At 39.0% G+C, this 20,252-nt stretch overlaps 3 protein-coding genes across 4 annotated transcripts; all 3 read left to right on the forward strand.

The window, feature by feature from the left end:
- Nucleotides 1-5,789: 5,789 nt before the first annotated feature.
- LOC132615841 (probable UDP-arabinopyranose mutase 5) lies at nucleotides 5,790-10,424 on the forward strand. Of its 2 annotated transcripts, none has more exons than XM_060330438.1 (3): nucleotides 5,790-6,059; nucleotides 8,809-8,942; nucleotides 9,142-10,424. In XM_060330438.1, exons 1-3 carry the CDS (start codon nucleotides 5,943-5,945, stop codon nucleotides 10,172-10,174), a joined length of 1,284 nt encoding a protein of 427 aa, XP_060186421.1. In that variant the 5' UTR covers nucleotides 5,790-5,942; the 3' UTR covers nucleotides 10,175-10,424. The 2 variants fall into 2 exon arrangements, with proteins under 2 accessions (XP_060186421.1, XP_060186420.1); XM_060330437.1 differs by having other exon boundaries at nucleotides 5,810-6,117; nucleotides 8,809-8,938; nucleotides 9,012-10,424.
- A 4,073-nt stretch (nucleotides 10,425-14,497) lies between these two features.
- Nucleotides 14,498-15,049, forward strand: LOC132612933 (uncharacterized). Its single transcript, XM_060327003.1, has one exon. It carries the CDS (start codon nucleotides 14,498-14,500, stop codon nucleotides 15,047-15,049), a length of 552 nt encoding a protein of 183 aa, XP_060182986.1.
- A 1,938-nt stretch (nucleotides 15,050-16,987) lies between these two features.
- Nucleotides 16,988-18,671, forward strand: LOC132612934 (uncharacterized). Its single transcript, XM_060327004.1, has 2 exons — nucleotides 16,988-17,379; nucleotides 17,546-18,671. The coding sequence occupies exons 1-2, from the start codon at nucleotides 16,988-16,990 to the stop codon at nucleotides 18,669-18,671; spliced, it is 1,518 nt and encodes a 505-aa protein (XP_060182987.1).
- The last annotated feature ends 1,581 nt before the right edge of the window (nucleotides 18,672-20,252 follow it).

Here is a 20,252-nt window from a genome sequence, read left to right on the forward strand (position 1 = left end):
CGTAAATATTTTAATATTTTATTTTATAGATAATATATTTCTTACAAAATATTATTACACAATATTTGAGTGTGGCTGTTATAGAGAGGTAATTTTACAAAGAGTATACCCCTATAATGAATACCATTGCTATTATAGGAAGAATGTTGTTATAGAGAAGTAAAATATAACCTAAAACATCGGTTCCGGAGAAAATCAGGCCCTTATTGTGAAATGTTGTTATAACGAATGAAAATTATAGAGAGGTTTGACTGTATTTAAGGCCTAGAATTCATTTCTAAAGTTAAGGTTGGAACTCATCTTCTCCAACTAGTCCCCATTCATTTCCACCATTAATTCAAGATTAAGAAGAGTAGATAATCATAAGATAAGATAAAGGAACTTCCCCAAGGTGAAACAACTTCAAAGACTCTTCAATTCTCCCTAATGCTCTCTAAACCAAAGATTTAGTGATTAGGAGGGATGGATTCGAAGTTAGAAATAAAAAGGGGTTTCTGATTCAGCGCTCCCACTTCAACGAGCAAAAGGACCTGCTACAGCGGTCTCGCCTCGACGGAGAATCGTCCGCTGGGGCGGACCTCATTAAAAATTCAAGAACTAGCCACAATGGGCCAGGCTCCGCTGAAGCGGATCCGCTGCGGCGTAGACACTCTCGCTGGGGTGAGACACCAAAAACCAGAAAAATTCTGATTTTTCACCAAGTTTCACCCCAAATCTTAACATCCATCCGAGACCTCCCAGATATAAAACAGATATGCACGCATACATAAAATCACGCTACAAACTCACTCGTGGCCTCAAAATTCACATCAGAGGTCCATTTGACCAGGTCAACCCCTAACGGCCAAAAACCAACTTTCCAACCATTAGCACAGAAAGCACCGAGTGCCTCGGGAACCAAACTGAATACCCAACCAAGTCATAATCGACCCTCCGGACATCACGAAATTAATGGATTTTCAAAAAAGATTTGTTTACCCAAAAGTCAACTATTGGTCAAAAGTTTTCACTTTAAGGCTCTAATTCTCATAACTCACAATACAACTCGCCCAATTACCTCGAGAACCGTTTCACCCATCCCTATGGGTCAAATCATATTAACAGGGCTTGGGGAAGGGTCAACGGGGGTACATGGGTCAAAAGTGCAATAATGACCAAATGGATCGTTACAGAGTAACCAATTAACTGAGAATCAGTTCGTCAATCTCAACCTCGACGCACGAGTCGTCCTTACATTCCCCCTCATCGATTTGAGATTGAAAGGGAAGCATGTATAGTTACTCCACTTGATGAAAAGAGCTACATAGTGTAATGTATGCTCTTCTATACCCTACTAAGGATGAATATTACAACAATGGAAATTGAAATGGAGTCCATGATATCAAATCAAGTGGGAGTTTATTGAGATTTTGGATCTTAATGCTATTGGGAACAAAGGGATCTGAAACTCAAGCATAAGGCTTGAAACATCATACATTCTTGATCCGTAAATACTTCTATTTGTAGAGGTGAAATTTTAAGTGGGAGGATGTGTTCTCTGACTCCACCAGACAATAATACTAGAAAGCAGTTAAGATGATACAGATGTATTTTAAAGACACAATAGAATGTTCCTTGTCTTGTCAAGGAATTGAGAAGGAGATTTAGATGAGAGAAAATCTAAATCTAAGTATGTACTTCTTGTTATTGAGAATATCTAATATATTGATATTAAGTGTAATTTTGTGTCAGAGACATAGTTGTACATAGAGAAGTGAACATGAAGTACATCTCTATGCATTACTTGATAGTAGACCTATTAACAAAACCCATAGCATTGGTTGCTTATAAAAGATATGATTTTGTTGGGTTTGCGTAGTGTTGATGTATTTTTTTTAATACTTCCTGCTCATGTTCAAGTAAAACTGCATTTTGAGATAAATGTTGCCTAAATGATTCATTTTGTGTTGTGTCATATACATAAGTTGGGTTTTTATATTCAGAACATAAATTCCAATTGTAAATATGTCAGACAGACAAAAAGATTGGCCTATTCACACAAAAAATTGCCTTTATCGTCTAGGTGACTAATACTAGAGATGAACAATTATAAACTTATTATTGTCAGAAGTGATAATAAAAGAAAGCTCAAAATTTATAATATGAATGTTGTTTGTTATATGATTAATCATGTCTAATTAAATTTGATAGTCTGTCTTAATGCCAGATGTGAGTTCTGATGGATAAAATGTATGAGTAGATTTGTGAACTCAAAGTTAGACATGAGTTGTCTGAACTATCATATGCACAGTATTTTGATTTTCCAAAAGACATATGCTCCACGAGCAAGGAGTAAATATTGTGGTACGTGATTCATACCACGTATCCATTAGTGATCTATAAGGGCGATACAAATTTAATCTCTACTTTGTACCCTCATGACTTTGACCAGTTTCTTGAGATTCAATTTGATGTTTGCTATATTAGGGTGTTGCCAAGAGATCATGGATGATTCGGTCTGGCGAAACATTTCTATAAAAGCATTTCAAATTGAGATTGAGAGATTCATGAGATGAGGAAGATCATTGAGTATTTTCACATTAACTGTGTTCATTGGTCAACCATTTATGTTTGTCTTGGAGACACGAACATAATGATGAACTCAAGTTATAACAAAAGAGATAGTGAGATGTGAATGTAATAAATGATCTAGGGCATTGCATACTATAATCTACTCTAAGTTCCATTAACCGAGATGTTATATATTCCTAACAGATGTATAACAACGAAGCGCTCGAATATGCACTGGTCACACGAGTCGTCAAGTATGAAAGTTATAGAATAGGAATGAGAGTTGACCCACCATGTGTGAGTGGGAGATGAAGGAGTTAGATTCAGGTCACCCATTTGGGTCAACCCAAATCCATGTAAATATTAAATATTAAATAAATATATTTAATTTAAGTTAGAAAGAAAGGACGTAACAGTTGGAAAAAGTTTTCGAACTGTTGTACCTATTCGGGCAATATAAAACAAGTTCTGCAGGAAAGAACTTCTCACTTCTGAAAAAAGAACTTTCCTTCCTTCATCCCAAATTAGAGAAAAACTCTCTGCTTCTCTGTGAAGAACTACGGTGGTAGATTTCTAAGAAGAACGAAAGTGATCTTCACCAAATACTGAAACAATTTTCTGTAACATGTACGACTTAGACTGCAAATTTTACGGTATAGTTCGTGTTTTATACATGTGACTATACTATCAACTAGTGAAACAAATATATCGATCTTGGGAGAACTGTGTGTTCTTAGATTGTTGTATTTTCCTTCAGTGACGAATTTTAGAACTAGACTCTTTCATTTTTGAAAGGTGGGAGCTTGTGGGGGTGGATCCAAGGTGTAATTATCGACCCAAATCATCAAGGGATTGCTTATTTAACATCCTATGGTGATTATACTAGATTATGATGTAATTTCATCCATGAGATCATAAGATATGTTAAATAGTAAAATTTGGGTATCTTTTTACCTAATTTTCTAAAATGGTAATTTAGGATTTGAGCATGAAATTGGATTCTAATTGAGAAATTACGCATAGAATTTAATTCTCAAGCTTATGGCTAATCCGTTCATGTAATTTATTTTGGGATTGGATCGAGTTGAAGAAGGTTGACTTTGACTTTTCTGTAAATTGAGAAAATGGATTGCCTGATCAAAATTGGCACGTTGTTCGATAATTTGCACAGATTGATTGTGATCATAGGTCATTCAGATGGAGAATTGCATAGTTCTAGGTTGGGGAGATCCTTCCAACTTCGAGGTGAGTGACACTTTAACTTTTGAATTGCTTGCTTTTCCAAAATTATGATTTGAAATGTATATTACCGCTTTCTAAATACTTGGTACAAGGTGGGCGAGCTCGTGCTAGGGTATTTGACATTAATTATTATATGAATTACTTTAGCTAGTCCTATATGATAACATCTAATGACATGATTACTTGTACTATACGTTGTACATGCCAATTGTTTGAGTTGATATTGATATCCGACTATTTGGTCTATTGTATTCCTAGCATCGGTAAAGGCTTATTAATCTAGGAATAACGGAATCTGAGTATATATAAGGGCCCATATGATTTTGATATAGTCGATTATTTGGTGTCCCCATGAATCAAACAACTGGTCTGTGTAGTGGTCCTAACCCACAAGGTCCATGGTTGTATATATGAACATAAAATTGGAGTCTAGTTAAGAAATTAATCATAGAATAGGATTCACAAGCTTATGGGTAAACCGATTGCTACATGTCATAATTTTTGTTTCATTACAGTATTGAATATATATATATATATATATATATATACACCCCACCCCCACCCCCCCAAACACACACACTCTGTTTTGTTGTTTTCATGCATTATTTTGTAAAACTTGCTCTGAGGGGTAAGATAGAAGCACTAGTCGATGATCTCACTGAGCTTAGGCTCACCAAATTAAACTAACTGCTCTGTGCAGATCCATCTACTAGTATTATTGGGCCTCGTTAGATTTAGTAGAAGTAAGCTGATCGCTTTCAAATCGTGGTGGCATCTCTACTCTATCATTTATCTCTTCTTTCCGTTGTTGCGTCCCTAGACTTATGTATTTAGATTCTGTAGATTTCTTGACAGTATGTTTATGAGTTTTGAGTTGTATTTTCTGTTGTTTTACATTCTAGACTTTCGATGTTGAGATATTCTCACTTATCCATATTTAGAGACTTGAGACTTAATTACACGACGTTCTTTCTCTTGGTTTGACTTTGATGGTTCACCCAGTGAGAAAAATAAATAAATTTCTAATATGCAATTCTAATGAAATAAGGAAAGAATTATAATTTAGATACATAGTACAAATTTAAAAAAATGAAATTGTGTCTGTGTGTATATATATATATATATAAATTGTCAAATGTGAGATAATTCCCCTTTTTTAACTCGTGCATAATTATTCTAAAGAGCCCGTTAAAGAGGAGTGTAATGTGTTAATAGCCTTCCACATACAGGGTCGAAGGAAGTCAAGTAACTAGTTTGAGAGCTAGTTACAGAAGTGTTGATAATCACAATTTTGAAGGAGTATAAAGATAAATGTTATTAGCATAAAACAATTTATGAAGATAATTAATAGTTGTCCAAATATCATTTTCATATTTAAAAAAGTGATTTAATTTTAATTATTTTGGAAACAATAACTAATTTTCAGCAGCACTAAAAGTGCCTATTTGTTAATTGGGAAAAGGGTAAAAAAAATGTCCCTCTACTTTGGGAAAATCGCTAAAAATATCCTTCGAACTAACATCATTAAATATTTTAAATATTTCCCTGTCTTAACGGAAATCCGCAACATAACCCGATTTCATTGTTAAACCCGCTCCATTTAAAACCAACCCAACTAAATAAAAAACGCATATGGGTTGCCAGCTCCTGTGCCTACTGGCTCCAGATGTAGCACTCGGGAACAAGTTGGTCGCATATGGGTTTTTTATGTAGTTGGGTCGATTTTAAATGGAGCGGGTTTGAAAATGAAATCGGGTTATGTTGCGAATTTCCGTTAAGACAGGGGTATATTTGAAAACTTTAATGACGGAGGGATATTTTTGATCCAAAATTAGTTCGGAGTATATTTTTAGTCCTTTTTTCAAAATAGAGGAGTATTTTTTACCCTTTTCCCTTAATTTGATCCCAAAAAAGTTGGGACCAGAAAAGCGCAATACAATTGAATTTCTAAAACTTTGAAGAGGCAGCTAAAAATTAAAAAAGAACTCTTGGTACTGGCAGGTCTTTTTTCTTCTTTTTTCTTTTTCCTGGTAGCTTCCCTTCCAAGTACCGATTCTATCCATTGTACAAAAGTGATTGCTTTGACATTGTGCTGAGTGTCACATGTGTGAGAGAGAAAGTAACGCAGTGATTAAAGGGGCGATAAATGAATGAGAACCGACCCGCGTTCCCTTGTTTCTCTCACTATTGACTCTGCCCTTGTCAATATTTCCTCTTATTCTGATCTCTCTTTCTTGCCTGAACACATTCTTCATGACCTTTTTCTGGTAACCCCACTTTACGCTTGTTTGTTTTTATGAGTTTTTTTTCTACACTCAATCTGATGTAAGTTTCAATCCCTTTGCTTTTTTTTTTTCTTTATTTAACTTGGTTGTGCTATGATCTGATTCTTGATGCATTTCTAGGTTTTTTTCTTTTGTGGGTTCTTTCTATCTTATCTTTCAGTTATATAAATATATACTTAACAGTTCCTTCTTTTCTGGGTTCTTTAAATCTATTATTTGCTGTTTGCTTTTGTAATTTATGCGTTTTGCATCTTTCAATTTGGGCATATTTTAATCTTTTTGGATTTTCGAGTGTATTTGTGTAATTTTTCTGTGATGTGATCTGATTTTTGCCCTTTTTGGGTATTTCCCTTCGCGGATTCCCCTTTGTTATCGTGTTGTAAATGGTATTCAGTTATCATCAATGCTGAAAGAATTTTGTAAAGTGTTTTGAGTTTTTTTTCATTTTGACTGTTATTATGTGATATATCTATCCAGATCCAAAAGAGAAAGAATGTGGTGTTTTTATGTTTGAGCTTGTACTTCGATAATTATCGGATTCATCAGACTTTTTTTGCTTAACAAGATGATCGTAATTCACTTCTTTTTTTTTTTTTTTTTTAGAAGGATGATCTTAATTCAGCAATGTGTTGTTCAGACTTTGTCATGTAAGAGTAGGAGAATATTCCCTTCTACATTTTGACCTAGCCCTACACAGCGTATTAATTAAATACGGGGTTGTGATAGCTAGTTTTTTAATTTTGGCTTGTCGTATCTGCCGAGGATCTATCAGAAACAGCCTCTCTACTCCCTCAAGGGCAGACCTCACTTGTGGGCTATGTTGCTTGGACTCTTCAAAAATGTTGCCGCACCTGTGTCGGATCCTTCAAAAATGCACTACGTTTGGAGGAACCGGCACGCACCCATCGACATTTTTGAAGAGTCTGAGCAACATCTTGTGGGACTATATTGGGTATGTTGTTGTTGGCTTGTCGTATCTAATGTTTATCTAAAGAATGTCGGGTGTTTTTTTGACACATCGGTATGTCCAGTCTACATGATTGCCCATACTGTGCAAGTGAAAGGTGGAATAGAAATTGAACGATTAAAGGAGCTAAAAATGATATTGTTGGTTATCGTTTCTTTCCTTTTTTGGGACAATCAGTAATTAGAAGACATTTAACATTTATACCCTAACATGTGCTTTCTTTTTCTCTTGGGGTGGGGGGGGGGGGGGGGGGGGGGTGCTCATTTGGAGGGAGTAGCTTTGGAGAAATACTATTTGAATGTTTCTTTTAAAAAAAAGAGTGACTTGCAGAAGATTATATAAGCACTTCAACAATTTGTGGAATTATTATTTTGTAAAAGACATGTTTAATTTGGTAAATTTACCTAAACAATTTACATATTGATTTGATGGTTGGGCTAAATGATCTATAGAATTGATACATAAGTTTTGACAAGAGAAAAGTAGTTTCTTTGGCTCAGTTTGAGCTTTTCCAGAAGCGCTTCTTTCTCAAAATTTCTGCTAACCTAAAGTATATCTAAACTTTATGAGAACCCCGAGGTTTTTGAATGGTAAAAATATTCATTTGTCAAATATATAGCATTTTCCAAGTGATCATTAAGGAGCTTGATTGCATTTATTTACTGAATGTGTATGATTTAGAGAAAGTAGCTTGCCTACTGCAAGATGGGCATGAATAGTTTTATACACATGTATGTGAAAAAAACAGTGCCCACTAAAATCTCTTTCCATGTTACAATCACTTAATCAAACCTGTACCTCACATGGTCATAGTTGTCTCGCTGCTTCAAATTATCAACTATGACCAAGTAATGGGAAATTATACCTGAACCTGACAACCAACTTTTAGCTCCAACTTTGGTATCAGGCTATCAGCAACTAAAGCAGAGCAAATTATACCTCTTCTTTGTTTTGATTCAGTATCTGGGAGACAAAAATAGTCTGGTCGTTTAAAGACTAGATTATCAGGATAACTGATGGATGGGAAATAATAGTTGCATTAGTTAACTTGTTCTGGATAAATTTTGCAGCATTTAGTTATATAGATTTTGACTGTGGTTGGGTTGGCATTTTCCCATCTTTGCCCTAAAAGGGCTGAACTCAAACAGTGAAAAGAAATCAGATACTATTACCATCTGCATGGACCTTCCCATGAGCTGTTGCAGAGTTACTTTGTTTTGGTCCATATCAAGAGAAGTAGGCATCTGTAATGCACAAATTAAAAATTGAGTAAGGGTCTTAATCGTTGGAGTAGCTGATGTGCCTGAATTCTGAACTAGGCGATACATGTTTCATCCTTCTGCAGTTACTTGTCCATAGTTGTGTGATTGCGTCACTTCTCCACTCTAGTGCTACTCTTTACACGTTAGTACTTCAAGCTGTAAAACTATGGCAGGCCATATTTTTGTATTCAAAGTGGTATTCACCGAGTAAAATTAGGAGGCATATCTCATATCTGCGCTTCTTTCTGCACTTAACAATATGGCACTGTCTGAACTTCTACAGCGTACAGATTGTAGACTATACCAATTTAGTAGCTGTGGACTATTAATGCAGTTACTGCTCCTTAAGTTCATTATTAAATGTCCGAATGAGAACTGGAAAACCTCCCATTGGCAGATCTAATCACGACAAACTCTATAAATTTTTGTGAAGACCCATCTACTTGATCACGTTGGAGTAGGTTCACATGTGATAACAGTGTTAACTTTCTGTTCTTGGCAGAGGACATTGAGAGCTGGCAAGCTAAATGAAAAGATTTTGAAGGTGTTTATTGCAACTGGAAAAGAAGAAATCCTTTCACTAATTGCTTCATTTAACATCCGTTGTGTTGTTACTCCTGTGCTTCCTACTAGTAAGTTTTTTGTTTTTAAATCCTTCTGTAGCATCATGATTCAAGATGTAATCTTTATTACTGTATATTTCAGGATGCTCTGAGAAATTCTGATATTGTTTAGTAGCAAGCAATTATTGCAAAAGATTCTTGCCATTTCTCAAGACAACAAAGCCTGTTCTTGCTTTTGTTCATTGCTAGCCTTAAAAAATGTCTCAATTCAGCGTCAAAGATGATGAGGTAGATATTATGATTGCTGCAATTGAACCAGATCTTACTTCGTTTCTGGAAGAATGGAGAGCAGTATTCTCCCGATTTCACCTGATAATTATCAAAGATCCTGACCTCAAAGAAGAACTTAAAATTCCAGGTGGATTTAATTATGATACCTATACAAAAGCTGATATTCAACGAATTATTGGACCTTCGAATGCTGTAACTTTCTCTGGTTACTCATGCCGATATTTTGGCTATCTCTTGTCAAAGAAGAAATATATCATCTCACTAGATGCTGACTGCATTCCAGCTAAGAATAATGAGGGTATCCAAGTCGATGCCATCGCCCAACATATCAATAACCTCGCAACTCCTGCCACCCCATTTTTCTTTAATACCCTCTACGATCCTTACTGTAAAGGAGCTGATTTTGTTCGTGGCTACCCATTTAGCTTGCGAAGTGGTGTCTCGTGTGCTCTGTCATGTGGACTGTGGCTTAATTTAGCAGATCTTGATGCACCTACACAAGCCCTCAAGCCGGCGCTGAGGAACACTCGATATGTTGATGCTGTCCTCACTGTACCAGCTAGGTCCCTGATGCCTCTCAGTGGAATCAATATTGCGTTTGATCGTGAGTTGGTGGGACCTGCTTTGCTGCCATCTTTCAGGTTGGCAAAAGAAGGAAAGTTCAGGTGGGAAACTGTGGAGGATATATGGACCGGTATGTGTGTTAAGGTCGTATGTGATCACTTAGGATATGGTGTGAAAACTGGGCTTCCATACGTGTGGAGGAAAGAAAGAGGCGATGCCATAGAGAGTTTGAAGAAAGAGTGGGAGGGGGTGAAGCTGATGGAAGAAGTTGTTCCATTCTTTCAATCAATGAGATTGACTCCGGCTGCAAAAACAGCAGAAGATTGTGTGATTGAGATTGCAGCAGCCGTGAAGGAGCAGCTGGGGCGAATAGATCCTGTGTTCACCCGTGCAGCTGATTCCATGGTCGAGTGGGTGCAGCTCTGGAAGACAGTCAAAACCCAAGCGTAATCCAGTCTTGCTTGGTGAAGTTTCATATTATTTATTTACTTCCAGTATCCTTAAAAGGCATGTACATTTATTCCAGACGGCTCTCCTTAAACTGATGCATAATATAGACAAGTTTCAAATGTTACCTAGGCTGACCAAGATTTGAAAATAATGTTTTCTTGATTTACATTCTGGCTCTCTTAATGCTTGGTTCTTTTTATGTAAGACTCAACAGGAAAGGGGAAATAAACGGTGTAGTGCTTGCTGCTTCTGTTTCTTCTTGCAAGTACCTACCTTTGTGTCGGCTTGTAGATTTACACATCATATTTTTACTCCACAAATATGCTGTATAAAAGCTCAAATCTGTTTATGCTTGCAGTCCTCTATTCTATGAATGACTAAACTATATGGTTATTACGGTATACATAGCCGGACCACTAAGGTAACAGATGAAATGTGTTGCTTACTCTTTCTTTGGTTAACTAGTATGGAAAATGAAAAATAGAATTCCCTAACAGTTTGTGCTTTTACGAGTTGGAAATTTGAAGGAAAGCTATTTTACTCTCCCCTCTCTGGCATGAATAGTTCTGTATTTAACGATTTTCTCTTACTATTGTAGAAAGAAAGTTGAAAATAATCAGGTGTTTCTTGGTTTGTTAAAGTTGAAAATAATCAGGTATTTCTTGGTTTGTTAAGTATTGTATTTATCTTAATGTTTTTTTTAATCAATATTGTTGAGAACAAATAAATAAACAAAAATTTCCTTTTTCTAATAGCTTATTCTTTCCTTTCCTTGTTTTCGAATAACTATTGTATCCGAGTTAGCTTGTGTAGTTATCCGGGTTAAGCTTGTTCACACGCCAAGTAATCTACTTGGTCACTAGTGTCTTAACTGTTTAGATGAGGTAGTGAGACTTGAGCACATGTCCTCTGCTGATTGTACAGTAATGTCACATGTGTTGTGCAATAGCTTGCACATAAGTTTGTAAAATTATTGGGCATCGCCTTGGGGCTTGCCGTTTGGAAACCCAGATTTTTTAGACATTCTTTGGCAAGTCCATTCTCACACTTGTCGATTTGTCGCACCAAGTTCATATATGAATCCAAAATCAAGTTACATGTACGGGAGAGAATCGGGTAATACGTGCAATTGAATAGTGAGTTTTATAGTTTTGCACATGGTTGTGCATGACTTTCAAAGGGTATTATAGAATTCTCGGACCACTTCATCCATTGCGATAAAATTGTTTACTAATAAATGCTCAGATCCTTTCAAATATGTATTTAATTCTTTTTTTAGTTTTTCGTTACTTTAACTTTTCCAACAAAATTCTGGTATTTAAAATAGATTATGATCTTACCCCTCTCAGTTCATTTTTACTTGTCCTGTATTGACTTGGCACATCTCTTAAGGGGTCATAAATTGAATGATAATTTTATTATATCACCCCTAGTTATTACTAAGTCATCTAATGGTCGAAATCAATCAAACATATTTTAAAGTTGTGAAACCGCTAACAATTCCTTGAAGTTTCCAACTCAATAATTAGTTATAAGGGTAAAATACGAATGAGATGGTAAATTTAGTTATAAGGGTAAAATAGGAATGAGATGGTATTATCTCTTGGTTAAATGAACAAGTAAAAATAGACATCCATTTTTAGTATACAAGACAAGTAAAAATGAACGGAGGGAGTATTAGAAAGAAAAAAAAAATTGAATTGATGTTGCTTAAATTCAACGAGTTTAAACGAAGCGCTTGGACATCCTCATCATTCTCATTTGATTCTTTACATCGGATCTCAATGACTGAATAGCTATTTAAGACGTGAAATTTGAATTCAACACGATAATAATGGTCTTAAATTTGCTGTTGCCAGTATTAAACATAAAGGACTATACATGTTAGGTTAACTTGTAATCAGCTTCACATTTAAGAGTATACGTATTTATTCTATACATAACCGATCACTAAATTCACCGTCTAACATATTCTACAAGAGAAAATTAACTCGTCAAAATGTAACAAAATCCGCGCTGTTTATATAAAATCTCTGATTCATTTGCTCCATTTGGACCCTTTTTAATGCATTATTAAATAATAAGAAATTTTCTGACAGAATTCTCTACATGCTCTATGAACGTGCAAATTTCTACAGATTAAGACGGTGTTCAACTAAAGCTTATAAGCTCGTCAAATTATATTAAACACTTTCTTATTAATATATGCGCTTGATAAGCAACCAAAAAAAAAAAAAAACTCAGCTAAAAATTGAGGTGATCGCCCCAACTTATGATTTTAAGCTTATAAGCACTTATAGTTTGATGAAGTTCTTTAATATTTTATTCCTAATTTCATTTTTGGTAATCCAGGAAATACCTTCTCAAAACAAAAACCTTGGACTATAACCCTCCACTTCAATTGGTATTTTTTTCGCGAAAAGCAAAACATGAGATAAGAAATTCAGTGTTTCACTAAGATTTCGAATAACGGTCGAGTGTTCTTGTTTTTTGTTCCATTCTCAAGTTCCTAAACTTAAGAAGTCTTGTTTCTGTAGTTGACCCAGTTCGTTAACATACCACCAAGCCATTTGTACTACCTCTCCATTTCATTACCGCCATTCATCGTTTTCATGTAAAATACTTTTAAATTTATATATTTTTAATAAGTAATTTTAAGGATATTGACTTCGGCAGCAAAAACAGCAGAAGATTGCGTGATTGAGATTGCAGAAGCGGTGAAAGAGCAGCCGGGACGAATAGATCATGTGTTCACTCGTGCAGCTGATTCCATGGTCGAGTGGGTGCAGTTGTGGACTCAGTGGCGGAGTCAGAAATTTGGTGAAAAGTGTGCAAATCTTCTTTTGATTACTTGTGTTAAAGGTGTGCAAAATTAAATATTTACTCATTATAGCTAACATTTAACCTATGTAAATCGCGTAATTTTCCGACGAAGGATGTGCACTTGAACACCCTTCGCCTAAGGTGGCTTCGCCCATGGCTGTGGAAGACGGTCAAAACCTGAACGTAATTCAGTTTTGCTTGGTGAAGTTTCATTTTATTTATTTTCTTCTAGTATCCTTAAAAGGCATGTACATTTCATCCGGACGGTTCTCCTAAAACTGATGCATAATTGTATGCGGGTAAAAACCGAGGATACGGACATGCTCGGTTTCCCATTGTCATGGTTATGCTCGGGCACGATATGACCGGCTCATCGAGAATGAGGTTTCGAGCTCGATCTGGAACGAGGCGTTAAAGGAGAGGCGGTTAACTACCATAAGGAGAAGACTGAAATATCCGCCCTCGACCGGATATTTCGGTGCCGATTTTGGCAAACAGCTGTCACCAGATTCTTTTCCTTACTTAGAATTGTACTAGGGTTAGGACTCCTCTATTATATAAAAAGGAGGTTCCCATCCATTGTAGGGGGTTGGGCGACAGAAAGATAGAAGGAGTTCATATAAAAAAGCAATAGAATCATCTGAGTTCATTGAGATTGTTTCTAAGTTTATTTTCATTATTCATCGTGTAAGCACCCGGCAAGGGGTTCGACCTCGGTTCCGATATCCGAGGTCAGTCATAATTAACGTTTGGTCAGATCTGCTTCTTTATTTACTTATTTGTTTATCTCGCAATCTAATCTCGGATTGAATTTAGCCACATATTCTTGGCATCACGCATAAATTTAATTGTTCTCCATAACAGTTGGGCGCCTACCGTGGGGCCAGAGATAGTAGTGGCGGTTCAATATAACATTCTGGTTACGCTCAATATTTTACACTTGTTCTTTAAGGTTTGATTTCAAGTATACCAGAAATGTCGGATTCCCATTCTGTCAACTTTCAAGTCGAACCAAGCCATCACGAGCATAACGATGGGGGCGTACCAAATAACAACGCGCCCTCCGTTAATCCTGTTCAAGCCGGATCATCGGTGGGCAACGTACCGGCCGGCGATAATAACGGAGCCATGCTGCAACAGCTCCAAAACCAGTTAGACATGGCTGTGGCTCAGTTACAGGCCCAGCAAGAGATCATAGCGCAATTGCAGAACCGGAGTCAAGCACCCGATATTGCCCCATCAGAACAGACCCAGGATATGGAGGAAAGGCACGCCCCACGGAGTAATGAGAACCGCCCCGGGCCGAGCAGCGAATTGATAAGAATGCTCGAAGAATTGACGAAATGAGCCGAGTCCGGCGAAAAGAAGATAGAGGCGAACGACAAGAAGGTGGAGAACTACAACTCGAGGGTCGATCAGATTCCGAGGGCTCCACCAGTGTTGAAGGGACCAGATTCGAAAAAATTTGTTCAAATGCCATTTCCGCCGAGTGCGGCACCGATGAAAATCCCTAAGAGATTTGGGATGCCTGATATCCCGAAGTATAATGGGACGACGGAACCAAATGAACATGTGACTGCATATACATGTGCTATTAAGGGCAATGATCTCGCCGATGACGAAAGGGAACCAGTGCCACTTAAGAAATTTGGGGAAACCCTGTCAAAGGGGGCGATAATTTGGTATTATAACTTGCCCGAGCATTCAATTGATTCATTTGCCATGCTCGCTGATGCCTTTGTCAAGGCCCATGCCGGGGCCATCAAGGTCGAAACGCGAAAATCAAACTTGTTCAACGTCAAGCAACGAGATGACGAGACCCTTCGCGAGTTTGTGGCTCGATTTCAAATGGAGCGCATAGACTTACCTCCAGTCATTGACGATTGGGCCGTTCAGGCTTTCACTCAAGGGGTCAATTCAAGGAGCTCGATCACATCTATGGAGCTAAAGCAAAATCTGATAGTGTACCCAGCGATCGCCTGGGCTGATGTACACAATAAGTATCAGTCGAAGATCAGGGTCGAAGATGATAAGATTCTGAGGGCCGCTTAGGTATCATGGCATTCTAGTAAAGGGAGTGATCGATCGAAAAGAGTGGTAGATCCGGATTCCAGATCATCATATGATAGGTACGAGCCTTACCCACTCGATCGAAGGGGAAACGGGCGCAACAGCGAATCAGGCAAGAATGATAGGAGGAATGATCGAAGGAATGATCGAGGCCCAAATAGTCGTGGATTGATAAACAGAAATGCTGTCGATAGAGGCTCGGGAAATAGAGAAACTCCAAGGTTATCCGAGTATAATTTTTGCGTCGATGTAGCAACCATAGCGGCGGCCGTTATCCGAAACAAAGAAACAAGACATCCAAGGCCAATCTAATCTGATCTAGAGAAGCGGGATAAAAGTCTTATTTGTAAGTATCATCACACTCACAGCCATCGAACCGAAGATTGTCGGCAACTGAGAGAGAAGGTGGCTCGATTGTTCAATTTGGGACACCTTCGAGAATTCCTAAGTGAATGAACAAAAACCCATTTCAAGAACCTGGACTCCAACAAGCAGGATAGGCCGGAAGAGCCTCAGCAGGTGATACACATGATCATGGGAGGAACTGACGTTCCCATTGGGCCGGTTGTAAAATGCACAAAAATTTCCATAACAAGGGAAAAGTGTATCTGAAAAAAAGATCCCGATGGTCCCATCTCGTTCAATAACGAGGACATGGAAAGCATCGCCCAGCGGCATAACGACGCAGTGGTAATATCCGTCCTTGTCAATAAATTTAGAATCAAACGTGTGCTAATTGATCCAGGTAGCTCAGCTAATATCATCCGATGAAGAGTCATCGAACAGCTGGGACTACTAGATCAGATCATGTCGGCGATACGGGTCCTCAACGGATTCAACATGGCATGCGAGACGGCGAAGGGCGAGATCACTTTACCGATCAATATGGCAGGAACTACGCAGCAGACGAAATTTTATGTGATAGAGGGAGACATAGGATACAATACATTGCTGGGCAGACCGTGGATTCACCTCGTGAGAGCGGTCCCCTCAACTATGCATCAAGTATTGAAGTTCCCGACCCCAGAAGGTATCAAAACCGTCTGCGGTGAACAACAGGCTGCAAAGGAAATGTTCGTGGTTGAAGAATCTGTTAAGACTATAAAGGTGCCAGATCGGAACGAAGGGAGCCAAATAGAAATCACAGATCCCGATCCCAAAATCCTCGGAAGATCGGAACGGAGACACACCAGACGAAGAGTTAAAGTTCGGAGTACCGAGGACCTTTGTGGTGCCTGATGATTCTGATGCCACTAAATCCATAGTCGAAGAACTCGAGCAAATCATACTATTCGCTCATCCACCGGATAAGAAGGTATACCTGGGCACGGGGTTAACGCCCGAGCTCAGGAATTTTTTTATTGAATTTCTTAAAAATAACTCAGATTGCTTTGCTCGGTCCCATTTAGACATGATAGATATTCCATTGGATGTGACAATACACAAGTTGAGTCTGGATCCAAGTTTTCCTCCCGTCAAACAAAAGCGGAGGCCACAGCCCGAGGTAAAACATGCATTCATCAAAGACGAGGTAACCAAGCTCCTTAACATAGGGTCCATTCGGGAGGTAAAATACACGGATTGGCTAGCTAACGTTGTGGTAGTGCCTAAAAAGGAAATAAATTTAGAATGTGCGTAAATTATAAAGATTTAAACAAGGTTTGCCCAAAGGATTCATTTCCTTTACCTAGCATCGATCGCATGATCGACGCTACTGCGGGTCACGACACGCTGAGTTTCCTCGATGCCTATTCTGGGTATAACCAAATAAAAATGGACCCGGAAGATCGAGAAATAACCTCTTTCATAACTAGGTCTGGCACGTATTGTCATAATGTAATGCCCTTCGGCTTAAAAAATGCCGGTGACACCTATCAGCGGTTAGTCAACCGCATGTTTGAACACCAAATAGGAAAATCAATGGAAGTTTACATAGATGACATAGTCGTTAAGTCCCTGCGAGCAGAGGACCATTTGAAATTTTTGCAGGAAACTTTTAGCACATTAAAAAGGTACAACATGAAGCTGAACCCAGAAAAATGTGCTTTCGGTGTTGGATCGGGCAAGTTTCTCAGGTTCATGGTGCCAAATCGGGGGATCGAAATCAACCCGGATAAGATAAAGGCAATAGAAGATATCTCTGTGATAAACGACATCAAAGGAGTACAAAGATTGACAAGACGGATAGCTGCTTTAAGCCGATTCATTTCCAGATCCTCGAACAAAAGTCATCGATTTTTCTTGTTGCTAAAGAAAAAGACTGACTTTGCATGGACCCCCAAATGTCAGGTGGCCTTAGCAGAACTCAAAAGGTACTTATCAAGTCCACCTCTACTCCCCACACCAAAAGCGAACGAGCAGTTGTATCTATACTTGGCGGTGTCCGAGATAGCGGTGAGCGGAGTCCTGGTTCGAGAGAGAAGGTATGCAATACCCGATTTATTATGTAAGCAGAACCCTCGGTGACGTCGAAACCAGGTACCCACATTTGGAAAAACTCGCTTTGGATTCATTAAGTGCATCTAGAAAATTAAAACCTTACTTTCAGAGTCATCCCATATGCGTCATAACGTCGTACCCCCTAAGGAATGTCATGCATAAACCCGAACTCTCAGGACGACTAGCAAAGAGGGTTGTAGAGATTAGCGGGTATGATATTGAGTACAAACCCCAAACTGCAATCAAATCCCAAATACTGGCGGATTTCGTGGTCGATTTTGCACCGGCCATGATCCCCGAGGTTGACAAAGAAATGCTTCTTGCCTCGGGGACTAGCACAGGAGTCTGGACTCTTTACACGGATGGTGCGTCTAATGTAAAAGGGTCCGGGTTAGGGATCGTTCTAAAACCTCCCTCAGGTGACGTAATAAGACAATTTATTAGATCAGCTGATTTAACTAACAACGAAGCCGAGTATGAGGCTATGATTGCAGGTTTAGAACCAGCTAAAAGCTTGGGAGCAGAAATTATAAAGGCCAAATGCGATTCTCTCCCGGTGGTCAACCAAGCAAATGAAACCTTCGAAGTCAAGGATGATCGAATGCGAAGATACCAGGAGAAACTGCAGGTTTTCCTTCGCCGGTTCAAGGAGTGGACGTTGGAACACGTGTCCCGAGATCAAAATAATGAGGCGGATGCCCTGGCAAATCTGGGATCCTCAGTCGAATCGGATGGGTTCAACTCCGGAGCTGTGGTGCAGTTGACAAAATCGGTCATTGAGACCGGCCACGCCGAAATAAACTCGACCAGCCTCACCTGGGATTGGAGGAACAAGTACATAGACTATCTTCAAACAGGAAAGCTTCCATCCGATGCTAAGGAATCAAGAGCCCTCCGAACCAAAGCAGCTAGATTTTGTTTGGTCGATGGCCAGCTATACCGGCGGTCGTTCCGCGCCCCCTTGGCGAGATGCCTAGGACCAGGAGAAACCGACTATGTTCTGAGGGAAATTCACGAGGGGACTTGCGGGAATTATTCGGGAGCCGATTCATTGGTCCGCAAGCTGATCCGAGCGGGATACTACTGGAATGAAATGGAGGAAGATGCCAGAACCTTCGTTCGAAAATGCAACGAATGCCAAAAGCACGCCCCGTCAATACATTAACCCGGGGAAGAACTCTATCCGGTTCTTTCCCCATGGCCATTCATGAAATGGGGTATAGACGTAGTAGGTCCTCTGCCTATTTTGCTTATGACTGATTTTTCTCTAAATGGGTTGAAGCACAGGCACTCGAGAAAGTCAGGGAAAAATAGGTCATTGATTTCATTTATGACCATATAATCTGTCGATTCGGGGTACCCGCGGAGATCGCATGTGATAACGGGAAGCAGTTCATAGGAAACAAGGTCAGCAGGTTTTTCGAAGAATACAAGATCAAAAAGATCTTATCCACCCCATATCACCCGAGCGAGAAAGGCCAGGCCGAATCTATCAATAAAACTATACTGCAGAATCTAAAGAAAAGACTGGCCGGCTCTAAGCATCGATGGAAGGAGGTTCTGCCCGAGGTTTTATAGGCCTACCGCACAACGATAAGATCAAGCACCGGGGAGACTCCGTTTTTCCTTGTATACGGTGCCGAGGCCCTAATACCGGTCGAAGTTGGTGAACCAAGCTTGAGATTTTGATATGCCACTGAGGACTTGAACCATGAAGCAATGTCTGCTAGTCTGAATCTCGTGGCAAAAGGAGGGAAGCTGCTCATATCTGGATAGCCGCACAAAAACAAAGGATGTAAAGATATTATAACCGGAGGGCCAACCTCAGGCACTTTCAGATTGGGGACTTGGTACTGAGGAAGGTCACACTTCATACAAAGAACCCTCACGAAGGGAAACTAGCCCCGAATTGGGAAGGAAAGTACCGAGTCATTGGAATAACCGGAAAAGGTTTTTATCAGCTCGAGAACGAAGACGGACATCAGTTGAAACACAACTGGAATGTAGCACCCCTAAAGAGATATTACTGTTAAAGGTACGAATAACTTTTCTTTTTGTTTTTCTTCTCTCTCGATCTAACCACGCAGGGATACAGTCCGAGGGACACCGGAGCAGCACAATGGAAACTGAAAAGTCATAGACTTAGGACTGAAAGCATGTGTTGCACTCTTTTTCCCTTCGAACGTTTTGTCCCGAAGTGGGTTTTCGGCAAGATTTTTAATGAGGCAGCGCTGAACGCGAATAGAGCATACCGATCAAAGACCGGAGACTGAGGACTGTATATATCGGGCTAATAGTACCCGAGCTCTTATACCTCGGACTCGAGTACTAAGGGACTATTATACTATGAGTTAAGTGATAACTATGTAAAAGCCAAGGCTTGAACGATAGGATCAGATGTAAGGACCAAACGATCGATTGAATCGTGTCCAATTAGTTTGTTCTTGCCACGGCAACAATTGCGGATACATCTCCGGTCGATTTTTCAATAAAAATCTTACTTCGATCAAAATGATCCAATGTTGCCAGATACTGAAAGGCTATGGCCTAAACGGTTAAAGACTACGGTCTAGAAAAATCTTACTTCGATCAAAATGATCCAATGTTGCCAGATACTGAAAGGCTATGGCCTAAACGGTTAAAGACTACGGTCTAGAAAACATACACAATGCTAAAAAGTTATGGCCTAAATGGTTAAAGACTACGGTCTAAGAAACATACGCAAGCTTAAAAGGCTGCGACCCAA

The sequence above is a fragment of the Lycium barbarum genome, chromosome 10, assembly GCF_019175385.1.
Source record: "Lycium barbarum isolate Lr01 chromosome 10, ASM1917538v2, whole genome shotgun sequence".
Taxonomy (NCBI): Eukaryota; Viridiplantae; Streptophyta; class Magnoliopsida; order Solanales; family Solanaceae; genus Lycium; species Lycium barbarum.

Coding starts and splice junctions, on each gene's coding strand:
- LOC132612934 (XM_060327004.1), top strand. CDS start 16,988: ATGGAAGTTTACATAGATGACATAGTCGTTAAGTCCCTGCGAGCAGAG. Junction 17,380..17,545: donor GCCTTAGCAGAACTCAAAAG/GTACTTATCAAG, acceptor CGTCGAAACCAG/GTACCCACATTTGGAAAAAC.
- LOC132612933 (XM_060327003.1), top strand. CDS start 14,498: ATGAAAATCCCTAAGAGATTTGGGATGCCTGATATCCCGAAGTATAAT.
- LOC132615841 (XM_060330438.1), top strand. CDS start 5,943: ATGAGAACCGACCCGCGTTCCCTTGTTTCTCTCACTATTGACTCTGCC. Junction 6,060..8,808: donor TTCTTCATGACCTTTTTCTG/GTAACCCCACTT, acceptor TGTTCTTGGCAG/AGGACATTGAGAGCTGGCAA. Junction 8,943..9,141: donor CCTGTGCTTCCTACTAGTAA/GTTTTTTGTTTT, acceptor GTCTCAATTCAG/CGTCAAAGATGATGAGGTAG.